Source organism: Sardina pilchardus, chromosome 21 (assembly GCF_963854185.1).
Source record: "Sardina pilchardus chromosome 21, fSarPil1.1, whole genome shotgun sequence".
NCBI lineage: Eukaryota > Metazoa > Chordata > Actinopteri > Clupeiformes > Clupeidae > Sardina > Sardina pilchardus.
This window is the reverse complement of record NC_085014.1, coordinates 14,069,691-14,082,190: the sequence shown is the minus strand read 5'-3', so window position 1 is coordinate 14,082,190 and position 12,500 is coordinate 14,069,691. Positions and strand designations below refer to the sequence as shown.

The window sequence follows — 12,500 nt, the reverse complement described above, 5'->3', positions numbered from 1 at the left end:
CCTCCCCTTGTTCAATCTCAGCTCTGTGCACAACTGTGATTGTGTTGAGCTCCCTCTCCAGCGTCTCCAGCGTCTCCGGTCTCGGCCGGTTTGCTGACCTGCCTGCCGCTCTCTCAGCGAGGGGGGGACTTTGGCCTCTCTCATATGCACATTGGGCATATCAGGGGACACAACGAGTCAACTTTTCAACTTTCCTTGAGCACCAAACCAAAACTTCTAAGGTGGTGGTGGTGGTGTGTGTGTGTGTGTGTGTGTGTGTGTGTGTGTGTGGAGGGGAGGGGTGGTGGTACTCTACATGGATATTTAATGGAGATCCGTTCTCACACTCCAGGAACACAGTGTTCGTTGGACCACACTGAGTAAGAGCAAATGCCCTGATTATGCAGGTTCTTCCTGAGGGAAGTCAGCAAGATTTAGTGATGGAAAGAAACCTTCTACCACACAGACATGGCTTTCCTTGTTATTTCTGGGCATTGGGAAGTATAAAAAATAAAATAAAATATTGGTGCCATTTGTGGCAGTAATCTGCAGTACTAGCCCGACTGTTTGTGTTTGTAATTACGTACTCAGTCTCAATGATGAAGAGGCAGTGACTACACTGCGGTGTTGTATTTAGACGAGTGGGGCGCTTTTCACCGTGGCCACAACTGCATTCACAGACGCAGGTCAACATGTGGGTGTTTACACAGAACGCAAACATTGGGTCAATATCCAAATGTACGCAAAACTAGGAACAGAATAGTAATAGAAAAACAAAAACTGTCACATTCTCTGAGTTTGTCTGTCTGTGTGTTTTGCTCACTGATTTGTTGAGGTTTGATATGCACATCGAGAAAGAACAAACACGACATGTTTTTCATTAATCTCGTAGGCGCTGATCTTTGCAAAAAAGAAAATGAAAAATAAACACTGCTAGTGCTTATAGCTATTTGCTGTGCTGACAAAATAATCAGACCATGTGCGACCAAGTTTTGTGAAAGGATGAGTTATCACACTTTTCTGAATACTTCATCAAACAATGACATTTTCACTGACTTGGATGGAGCTAATTTGCAAGAACATTAAACCGATGTTGCCTCCTGGTTCACCCAAAGACATTGTGACAGAGGGAGCACTGGGGTGAAAAGCTACAGGCTGCTGTTGGTGTCTACAGGAAGATCACGCTCATGTCAGAAATGAATGGACATGACAATGGACCAGTGGACATTTGGACAGTGGACAATTTCGCCGCTACAGATGCTCTGTCAGTGATCTCTGTCAGTGATCTTACAGCAGGGCCATGTCTACTGTCTGATGTGTTGATCTAATCCCATTTGAGCAGCTAACAGCTCAAGTCGTTCACTTAAAGCTCCAGTCAGCAATTGTGCATGATGTCATGTTTGTTTACGTTTATGTGTTGATATTTAAATTTCTTAGCAGAAGTTTTTGTCCGAGACAATGTATATTGTATTTTAATCATGGACCAAACTAAACACCGCAGTAAAGCTCTCACCCCTCCCTTCAGTATTCCCAGAGAAACTCCACGCTGTGTTGTTGCTTTTGTTTTTGTTTTGTTTGGGGGACAGGCTGCCCCCAATTTGTTTGTTTCCAGTTTTTGGAGCCTGGGCTGCTCACAGTGTACTCACGACATGGGAAGCTAGTGGATCGTGATGATGGGATGTTCACTGAATGTGAAAAAAAAATGTTATGGGCTTGAAATTGCGTGCAATTGCTGACTGAACCTTTAAGTTCTTCATGCTTGTGTGTGTGTGTGTGTGTGTGTGTGCGGTCAGTGGTCACACTGGTTTGTTGGCTGTTCCAAGGAGGTACAGAGAGGCCTATGGTATCTATGTCGAAAAAGTGGATATTATGAAACTATTGCTATTGTCTTGCAGTTGCCGTAGCATCCATGACTGGAGCGGCAGATCCGACTCATGTTTAAGTGGTCCTGCAAGCTCTCTTATTCTCTTCCACACTCGCATGGCTTTAAGTGTCCAATGCTGTTATCACATTCCCTTCTTTAATACACTTACAGTCTCAGTCACTCACACACACATACTGTACACACACACACATACTGTACACACACATGCACACATGGACACACACACACACATACAGTCAGTCACACACAAACATTGTTATCATCTCTCCCTCTCTAACACTCTTACAGTCTTAGACATGGGCCTGAGTGTGCACACACACATGCACACACAAGCTTGCGCGCGTGCACACACACACACACACACACACACACACACACACACACACACACAGGCATATTGTTATAATCTCCCTCTCTAACACTCTTACAGTTTCAGACACTTACACACGCATGCACAAACACTCACACAAACACACACACACACACACACACACACACACACACACACACACACACACTCTCTCTCTCTCTCTCTCTCTCTCTCTCTCTCTCTCTCACACACACACACACTCTCCCTCCCAAGCTTCAACAGACCCCCCTTTGTGACTTGTGACAGGGCTGCTTGGGGAACACAGAAACACACTCAGCGGAACTGTGTGGTGTGTGAGAACAAGGCAGCATGTTCCGTTCTCACAGCGGACGGCACATTAGAGAACCGACACCAACAGAGCTACTACATTACAGGCAATTAACACACACACACACACACACACACACACACACAGAGAGAGACAGACACAGACACACACACGTACATTCACACACAGTACACACATTGTACATGTACAATACACACTATACTACATCTCTTTGCTACTTGTAAAATGTATCTGACTGAACATTTACAAGACACAGAAAAGAAGAACAGCAGCTTTTCTACTGTAGCTTTTACTCAACAAAAGGACAAAATGCCAGTTGCGATTTGTATGTATGTGTGTGTCTATCTGTGTGTGTCTATCTGTGTGTGTGTGTGTGTGTGTGTGTGTGTGTGTGTGTGTGTGTGTGTGTGTGTGTGTGTGTGTGTGTGTGTGTGTGTGTGTGTGTGTGAGGAGACTTTTAGCCAGCTGAAGCGTGCCTATAGGAGATGCTATGATGATCCCGACACGTTCATATCACAGGCCAGAGGCACGCTACGTTAACGGATCAGTGGCAATCGCTTCTGATGTTGCCTCCACGGAAGCCAGTGTCTGCAAGGGATTTAACCTCTGATCCACTGCAGTCATTGTGTGTGTGTGCATGCATATGTGTGTGTGTATGTGTGTGTGTGTGTGTGTGTGTGTGTGTGTGCTCTCACTCAGCTCTTCTTCAGAGATTCTCTGCGGGTTTGAGTGACGCTCACATGAACAGACTTGCTTACAAACTTACTTTCTTATAAACTTACAGGCTGGACAGAATTGGCACAAACACACACACACACACACACTCATCCCTCTCCCACATTTCCTCTCCTCCTTTCTCTCTTCCTCTCCTTTTGCCCTCTCTCTTCCTTTCTTCCCACACTCTTTTACTGTCTTTTGCATTCCTGCATTGTCATTTTGTATTCACTGAAAGGATTATTATTTTACTGTATTTTTCAGCCAGAGGCCTTATCTATTGGAGCCCACTGAGTGAATGTGTGTGTGTGTGTGTGTGTGTGTGTGTGTGTGTGTGTGTGTGAGAGAGAGAGAGAGAGAGAGAGAGAGAGAGAGAGAGAGAGAGAGAGAGAGAGAGAGAGAGAGAGAGAGAGAGAGAGAGAGATGAAGAGAGGAAGGGACGAAGAGAGAGGGAAAGGAAGCCTGTGTGGTTGACAAAGAGTATATGACAGCTGCTGGACCAAAACAACAGGAGCCATGACAGGTACCTTCACCAGGGGACTTGGGACACACACACACACACACACACACACACACACACACACACACACACACACACACACACACAGACACACACACACACACACACACACACACACACACACACACACACACACACACACACACACACACACACACACACACACACACACACACACACACACACACACACACACGCACACAAATACACACACACACATCTAAAGTGACAAGGAAATAAGATCCATTCATGAGCAAGGTGAAGACAGGAAAGACAGAGAGACAGACAAAGAGAGAGCAAAGAGGGAGACATAGAGAGAGAGAGAGAGGGAGAAAGAGAGAGAGAGGAAATGAAAAAGACAGAAGAGTGACGGAGACACAGAGATTGTAAGAGAGACAAAAACCTGACATAAGAAAGAAAAAGACACACAGACAAAGAGAAATGGCGATAACAAGACACAGAGGGAGAGAGAGAGGGACAGAGAAAGAGAGAGATAGAGAGAGAGGGACACAGAAAGAGAGAGAGAGAACTAGACAGAGATAAAAAGAGAGAGAGAGAGAGAGAGCTTCTGAGTGTGACTGGGTGTCTGAGGCAGGCCGGGGTGTGAAAGGAGCATGAAATCCCTAGCGCCTCCCTGCCTCTCACCTCACCTCACGCACCCAAGCGGAAGCATCCGGAACAGCGGGGGAAGCCTGCAAATGTCTGCTACGCCATACTGCGCAACGCCCGCAGGGAGAGAGAGAGAGAGAGAGAGAGAGAGAGAGAGAGGAGTGTGAGAAAAGAGAAGAGGAGGAAGAGGAGGAGGAGGAAGGAACGAGTGCAGACTCACAGACTTCCATCAAACATAATTTGTGTCTAATGAGCTGGAGATAGAAGTTAAGAACATTCAGACAGACACAAGGGAGGAGGTGAGAGAGAGAGAGAGAGAGAGAGAGAGAGAGAGAGAAGAGAGAAAAGACCGAAAGAGGGAGAGCAAAAACGGAAGAGAAAAGAGGGGGGGAAGGCCAAAAAAAAGAAAGTGTGTCAACACAAAAAGAGCAAGTGAGAGGGAGTGTGTGAGAGAGTCCCAACGAGAGGAGAAGGAGAGAGTGGAGGAGAGAAAGAATCATGATGAGTGGAAGAGAGCGTCTCAAGACATGAAGAGAAAGAAACAGACAGGCATAGAAACAATGAGAATGAGTAGAAGAAAGAGAACAAGAGAACAAGAGTAGAAAAGGGAATCATGGAAGAAGAATAGAGAGAAAGAGATGGAGAGAAAAACAAGGGAGTAAAAGAAAAAGAAAAAGACACAGAAAAAGGGAAGAGGAGTGATCCAAACTCTGGCCCTCAGAGATGCTGTGTCAGCTTGTATCAAGATCAAGGAGACATCATTACAACAACACTCAAACTCTCCTCTTCTTCATCCCTCTCTCCAACTCCTCTTCATCACTCTCTCCAACTCCTCTTCATCCTCACCTCTCCTTTCATATCCCCCTCTCTTTCTCTCTCTTTCTCCCCCTCTCTCTCTCTCCTCCTCTCATTCTCCCAGCCAAACAGATGGGCGAGATGGCAGTTTGAGATTGTCACAGCTTCACTGGCAAAACATCATGAATATTCCAGAATATTCCGGACGTGTTTCACCCCCCAAATAGTCCAAATTTGGAGCCAACGGTGCGGATTAGCTCGGGAACAAGCAGTGCCAGCACACGCATTGATGACCAAGCAAACACACACACACACACACGCCTGCACACACGCACACACACACCCACACACACACGCCCACACACACACAGCTACACACAGTACAACATATTCACACATGCATGCACGTACGCAACAACACATTTCACACTCCCAAGAGTTTACAACCCACAGCTGAGACCATAGCTGTACATACGTACACACACAAACACACACACACACACACACACACACACACACACACACACAGAGGAAATCTCAATGGGGCTTTCCATCTAGCCAGCCAGATGTCTGCTCTGTTCACTCTGATGGACAACCCACCTCTCCCTCTCATCCAGTCCAGTCAGTGTGTGTGTGTGTGTGTGTGTGTGTGTGTGTGTGTGTGTGTGTGAGAAAGAGAAAAAAAGAGAACATTTACGTGTGAGCAGATATGAAATGAAAGCAGTTCTAAATGATGATCAGAAGTGATCAGGAGAGACTGGTATGTTAGGTAGCCACCTGTAAATCTATTTCAACCAGACTCAGAGGGCACAATAACAGTTAACAAAGATAGTTAACCGTTTAAAAGATTTACGAAAGACAAAACGTCGAACATTGGCACCTGAAAGCAGTAGGACAGATGCCAGAGTCATTATCAAGACTGACGTAGACTGGTGATTGGTCAGAAGTAGGCCTAATGAACCAATGAGTGACAACACATCAGAGTCTTCCTGGCGGAACGGAACGCTAGCGCTTCTGTCTCCATGGGTCTCCCATGAGAGTTAAAACTGAGAACATGTGAGAAATACTGTAGCAGAGCTGCAGGCATCTCAGTCTTTTAAGCTTGTATATATCCAGCCCCTTCTGGCCTGCTCCTCACCAGTGGGGATGTGGGATGTGTACACTACCACTCTAACTGCTCTCTCATGAAAGAGAAACCTAGAGAGTCGACCTGGAGGATCAGAGAAACACACCTCTGCTTGGCGTGTTCACGGCACGCCAGGCGCCTGTTGGAGGTGGTGTGAGTCAGTGGAAACACTAGCTCAAGGTGATGTCATCGCTAAATATGCATGCATTAGGAAGTTGCTCTACATGCTTTGTGCCAACAGACAGCAGTGTGTTGTGCTAAGTGATGTGTTTGAGAGAGAGAGAGAGAGAGAGAGAGAGAGAGAGAGAGAGAGAGAGAGAGAGAGAGAGAGAGAGAGAGAGAGAGAGAGAGAGAGAGAGAGAGAGAGAGAGAAATGGGTGGACGGGGGTTGCAGGAGAATCTGCTTGGATTTGCAGCCAAGAATACAGTTTGGGATGCACTTCAATCATACATAATTCAATACTTAAGATGTGGTGGGGGAAGGTGTGTTTGTGTGTGTGTGTGTGTGTGTGTGTGTGTGTGTGTGTGTGTGTGTGTGTGTGTGTGTGTGTGTGTGTGTGTGTGTGTGTGTGTTGTGTGTGTCTGTCTCTCTGTGTGTGTGTGTGTGTGTGTGTGTGTGTGTGTGTGTGTTCGGCCTGTGTCTGCGACACTTTACGTGATCAGAGTTCGAAACGAATCAACCATTAATCACTTTGATCCTAATATGTCATTATATGCGATGACTTTCTGTAACATTTAACTGTATCATTAAAGTCCCATTATACATGAATGAATAATATTAATTGAAATGAGGTGCTCTTCCATTGGAAATGTGCACTAATACGATGGTATTCTCCTGCCATCCATTGTTAGAGTAGCGTGGGATTAGCTGCACACTTGGCTGTTAAAGCGTTAAATGATGTGTGTTATTCCATTACTTCGTGTGTGTGTGTGTGTGTGTGTGTGTGTGTGTGTGTGTGTGTGTGTGTGTGTGTGTGGATGTGTGGATGCGTGTGAATGTTCAATGTATGTGAGTGTGAGAGAGAAAGGCTGTGTGAAATGTTGTGTGTGTATCCATGAGTGTGTGTTTTTGTGTGTGTGTGTGTGTGTGTGTGTGTGTTTCTAGACATCTCCAGCATTTCCTGCCCTCTGACTGCTCCACTTAAAGGTGAGGCAGTGAAGCCATTCTGTTCTCCATGTTGAACCACCAGAGTGTCAGAGCAACAGTGTGAAAACCAGATGAATAAAACATCTGAAATATCCCCTACAGTGCCTTTGTTCCTCTCTTTTCTCTCTCTTTCTCTCTCTCTCTCTCTCAGACAAGTGGCAAAGAGATTTTCATATCTCACAAATCATGTCAGTAAAACAATACCGATCAACCACTCTCTCCAAACCGCATTATTCTATTTTACTCTAAAGGGTATGTATATAAAGTATGTATATACTGTATTTCTTTCTTTGGGGGGAGGGGGGGGGGGGGGGTTCTGCCTTTGTGTGGACAGAGTGGTGAAGATTTGACAGACCGTAAATGAGCGAGAGAGAGAGAGAGAGAGAGAGAGAGAAGAGAGAGAGAGAGAGAGAGAGAGAGAGATAGGGGTGGGATCAGGAAATGGTCACTGGTTGGAATCGTACCCAAATCCTATAGTCCCCACGTGCCGGCCCATAGATGGCTGGGATGCGTATGGGCCCCATAGGTGGTTGGGATGCGTATGGGCCCATAGGTGGTTGGGATGCGTATGGGCCCACTTTTGCCATATTCCCCCTTCCTCCTCCCCCACCCTTTACAATCCAGTCACTTGATCCAATCATTTATCATTCCAGTCAGTGGGCACACACACATACACACACACACACACGCACACACACACACCCACACACAGTTCTCCTGCAGTAGAAGAATGAGTTTGTTTTCTACGCAATTGTACCGAGTGTGTTCTGTGTGGCTGTGGTTAACTGTTGACCTCAGAAGTCTGGACCTCATCTGTGCAACTGTGATGTGTGTCAATTGATTAAATGCTTGAACGCTCACTCTTGACATTTACCATTAGTGTCTTAGTGACCTGTTTGTCTCGATGTCTCTCACAGTCTCTGTGTGTGTGTGTGTGTGTGTGTGTGTGTGGTTAACCCTAAACACTAACTTCATCTGACTCTCTCTCTGTTTCTTTCTCTCTCTCTCTCTCTTTCTCTCTCCCTGTCTCTCGGTCTCTGATTCCCACACACACACACGCACACACACACAAACACACACACGCACACACTCACAATCGATATGCATACTTCTCTTCCTATCTCTTTGAGTGAAAACATGACATCAGCTATTTTTTTTACCTCTATCAGTGAGGGCAGGAAATTCCATTAGAAGCTGACACACACACACACACACACACATACACACACACACACACACACACACACACACACACATAAAGCCAATACCAAACAGAGGACATACCCGATGACACTGCAGACAGCTCAAGCAAGACCTGAATTCTAAACCAGACCAGAGCAATGAGTTAAAGTAGCCACCATTCTCTCTCTCCTCCTCTTTCAGTCTCTCTCCCTCTCTCTCAGTTTCTCTCTCTCCCTCCTTCAGTTTCTCTCTTTCTCCCTCTCTCTCTCTCTCTCTCTCCAACCCCACCATTTGACTTTAGTGGCTGAATGTCCTTGGCGCGGTCACACCTGACTTCTCCCCCCCCCCCCCCCCCCCCCCCCACTATTACTGCCCCTGCCCCTGGCCCCTGACTTTGTGAACCGTGTAACACTAGACTCACCTGGCACAGGTACAGGGGACACGGGCCAGATGCCTTTGCTGCAGCCACTGGACACCTCGTCAGAGACGCTCTGAAGCGCGCCGGATATACTGTAGGAGCCCAAATGAGTGTGCCGCGCCACGTTTTGTAACGGACAAGCATTCGATAAACAATGAATTTTATGGAGCAACAAAAACTAGACTCTAGAGGAAGATGCAGTGCATTGAAACAGTCAGTCGAAATTGTGCACCACAATAAAATTAAGTTGTTAAGTAATCTGAGTGCTCCGGTCATCTCTGGGTTTAGTCTCTTTCTGAAGTAGCCCAGCCAGCTTCTCTGATCCTGTGGTCCTGGACTGTGAGCACCGACAAGGCTTGAGCGCAAGTGACACCCTCCTTAAAACTAGAACTGAATCGTCATGGTCGCGGTGGAGGTGGCAGAGTTTGACGCCAGAGTGGGGTTGTATTGAAAACAATGGAATGGAGTTAAATGATGTTTTCTAAACAAAGTTCGGGAGGAGCCCTTTAGGGATGATTGACAGCAATTAACTCACCCTCCTCCCGCTACAAGGGTATTTAAGCCAGCCTCTTTTTCCTTATGCCAAACACGCCGGTGTTTGTGATAGGTGAACTAGTGAAACATTGAAAGAGACACCACACGCGGCACCAATGCGTACAGACCTTAATGTGGGGAGACAGTAATGACAGGTAAACTAACAGCTTTCCCATCGTCAAAATCCTAACGGCTATCTAGCTAGCTTGGGTACAGGTGCATGACAATCATGTCCAACCTCAACATCAGCCAACATGTCCCTGATGTCGGCATAGCATAAATACACTTTCATTTGCAAGGTCAGCTGTCTCACAAAAACATTGCATATTGCATCATTTCAGATCGAAGCTAACATAACCTTCATAATCTGCTAGGCTGTGGAAAACATGCTATAGACGTTCACAGTGGTAGTCTAATTGGTATACGGTGAATCAAAATAATATGTTCACTAAATCTGAGTTTGTTCAGGGTGGTTAGCCACTTCTACCAGATGACCAAGAAGGTCTCTGGCCTCCCATAGTAGATAGTATTAGGCCCTGATTCAATGATTGGAATCTTTCCATTTAGAACATCTCTGATCTCATCCTTGCTCCCTCTTCCTCTTCCTTCCAGAAATTCTAAGATCTTAGAATGCTATGCTAGACGGAAGGCTACACCTCAACGTATGGTGTGTGAATCCCTCCTGGCCTTCCGCAAAATTTTTTTTTAAAAAAAATAAGTAGCAGCCCTGTCTGTTCCTATTCCCCTTCTCCCCTCCATGTTCACGTCACAGGTGGTTGCGCTGAAAAGCACACAGAATCCTGCTTCAGCAATCTGAAGGCATTCCGGAAGGATTTGGGGGGATCCAGAGAGGCTGGTTTAGTCATGGAGTCTCTCCAGGTAGCTCACCGCCTGCCTTAAGGTAGCTCACTGTCTCCCTGCATGTTCATTGGCCCGAGGGGATGTGCATGCTCACAGAGCATTGTGATGTCAGAAGCCGCCGACCTTGGGCTGACCCCTAATAAGCCTCAGGGTGTTGGAGAAATGCCTGATGGGATTTGGAGTCTCCTCAAGGCGATTTGGAGAAAGCAGACCTGCTGAATTTATGAGGCGAGGAGGACGAAGAGGAGGAGGGTAGTCACTGACTGAATGCTAGAGTGCACACACAAGCACACACAAATGTGAATGCACTCACATACACACACACACACACACGCACACACACACACACACACATAATACACCATATCTCTCTCTTGCACACACACACACACACACACACACACACACACACACAAACACACACACACACAGACACACACACACACACACACACACACACACACACACACACACACACACACACACACACACACACACACACATACACGCACACAGCTGAGGCAGCACTCTAAAGTTGTGTGTTAAGTCCCATTTCACCTACTTCCTGCCTTCCAGACACGACGCTTATGTAGGGCACCATGGTGTTGTGCAATGTGCCTGGAGTCAGCAACTATGGTGAGCAGCCCTACATGCATGTATATATTTGTGTAAGTGTGTGTGTGTGTGTGTGTGTGTGTGTGTGTGTGTGTGTAGAGGGGCTGTATAGTATGAATGATTAACAAGCCAAAGCTGAAGCATGCAATATGTTCACCTGGCAGGAGAAAAATATCAGATTACATATTCCAGATATCCCTCCACTAGATTACAGCAGACTCCACTTCATTGTCATTGTGCAGAAGAGTACAATGACATGCAATTTGTGTCTCACCAGAAGTGCAAAAAAGCAGAAAAGTGATATACAGTATATACAGTACAGCGTAGGCAGCACTATGCTATTGGTTTACAGCAATATAAATTAAATATAAATGTGTGCAGTGGGAGTAACCTTATAAGAACAGACTTATAAATATGGCTATGTACAGTAGTATGAACAACATGAGCAGATATGTGCAGTATAGGAGCAGTAACATTATAAGAGAATAATATAGGTAGGCCGTGTATATTTATAATAATAATAATAATAATAATCTAGATATATCCACTACAAGGCATAGTTTATGAAAGAGTTAGTGGCAGTGTAGGAGTGTGTGTGTGTGTGTGTGTGTGTCTGTGATTACCTGTTGTACAGAAGGATGTCTGGGGTCCATATCTGACTGGACGGGAAGCGTAGGTTCTGCACACCTGGGTAGTTGTCTGGGTTCCAGCTCAGGTAGACGTCGGTCCAGTACTGCCCACCAGCCGCACACACAACACAGGTAGAGCAGGTGACCACAGCGGTGAGATTACGGTAATACTCCGTCACAATTACGGCAATACTCAGTCACAATTACGGTAATACTCAAGTCACAATTACGGTCACAAAACCGTAAGGCTGAAGCAGCACAGCTGCTGCTCACGCATGAATATTAGCCAGTTATGAATTGAACTGATCTATTAATGAATGAAATAACACAGTGCATCTATACAAGCATAAAATATACAGGACATCTCTGAAGGCTGTTCTAACAAACAAGCTTCACTGTAAGTGGTGACATGCGTAAACAAAGCAATGCAGCCATGCAGCAAAATATATAATATAACATAACAAATGCATGCCGGTGTTCTCAGAGTACACGCTGAATGAAAGGAGGGAGAGGTTCAAAGTACAAGTTATGACCTATATTTTTTAATCTAAGCATTAATAAAGTATTAATACAGCATTGCATATTGAGTTTGAAAATGATGACTGCAGCGTGACGGCTGTTTGGCAGGCCTGCCTCTGACCAGAGCCTTCATCAAACAGGGAAAAAAACACCAGCAAGAAAAAAGACCAAAGGCTCCTCTCTCCCTAATGTCAAGAGTTCTGAGTCAATTCCATCAATTTAACTCCCAAAGTTATCACTCACGGACAGACATCCAGCCCCTCTCTCCCTCTCGTCCTCACCTCCTCCCCCTCTCTCTCTGTCTCTCT

General features: G+C 45.8%; 1 protein-coding gene across 1 annotated transcript in view; it reads right to left on the bottom strand.

The window, feature by feature from the left end:
* The window catches only part of LOC134069061 (neuronal acetylcholine receptor subunit alpha-7-like), a gene marked incomplete at its 5' end in the record, with an annotated part of 38,017 nt that overhangs the window by 12,130 nt on the left and 13,387 nt on the right, over positions 1 to 12,500 (bottom strand). The window contains one exon of the mRNA XM_062524908.1: positions 11,668 to 11,777. Coding sequence (XP_062380892.1) covers positions 11,668 to 11,777 — 110 coding nt within the window. The remainder of the gene's footprint in view (positions 1 to 11,667; positions 11,778 to 12,500) is intronic.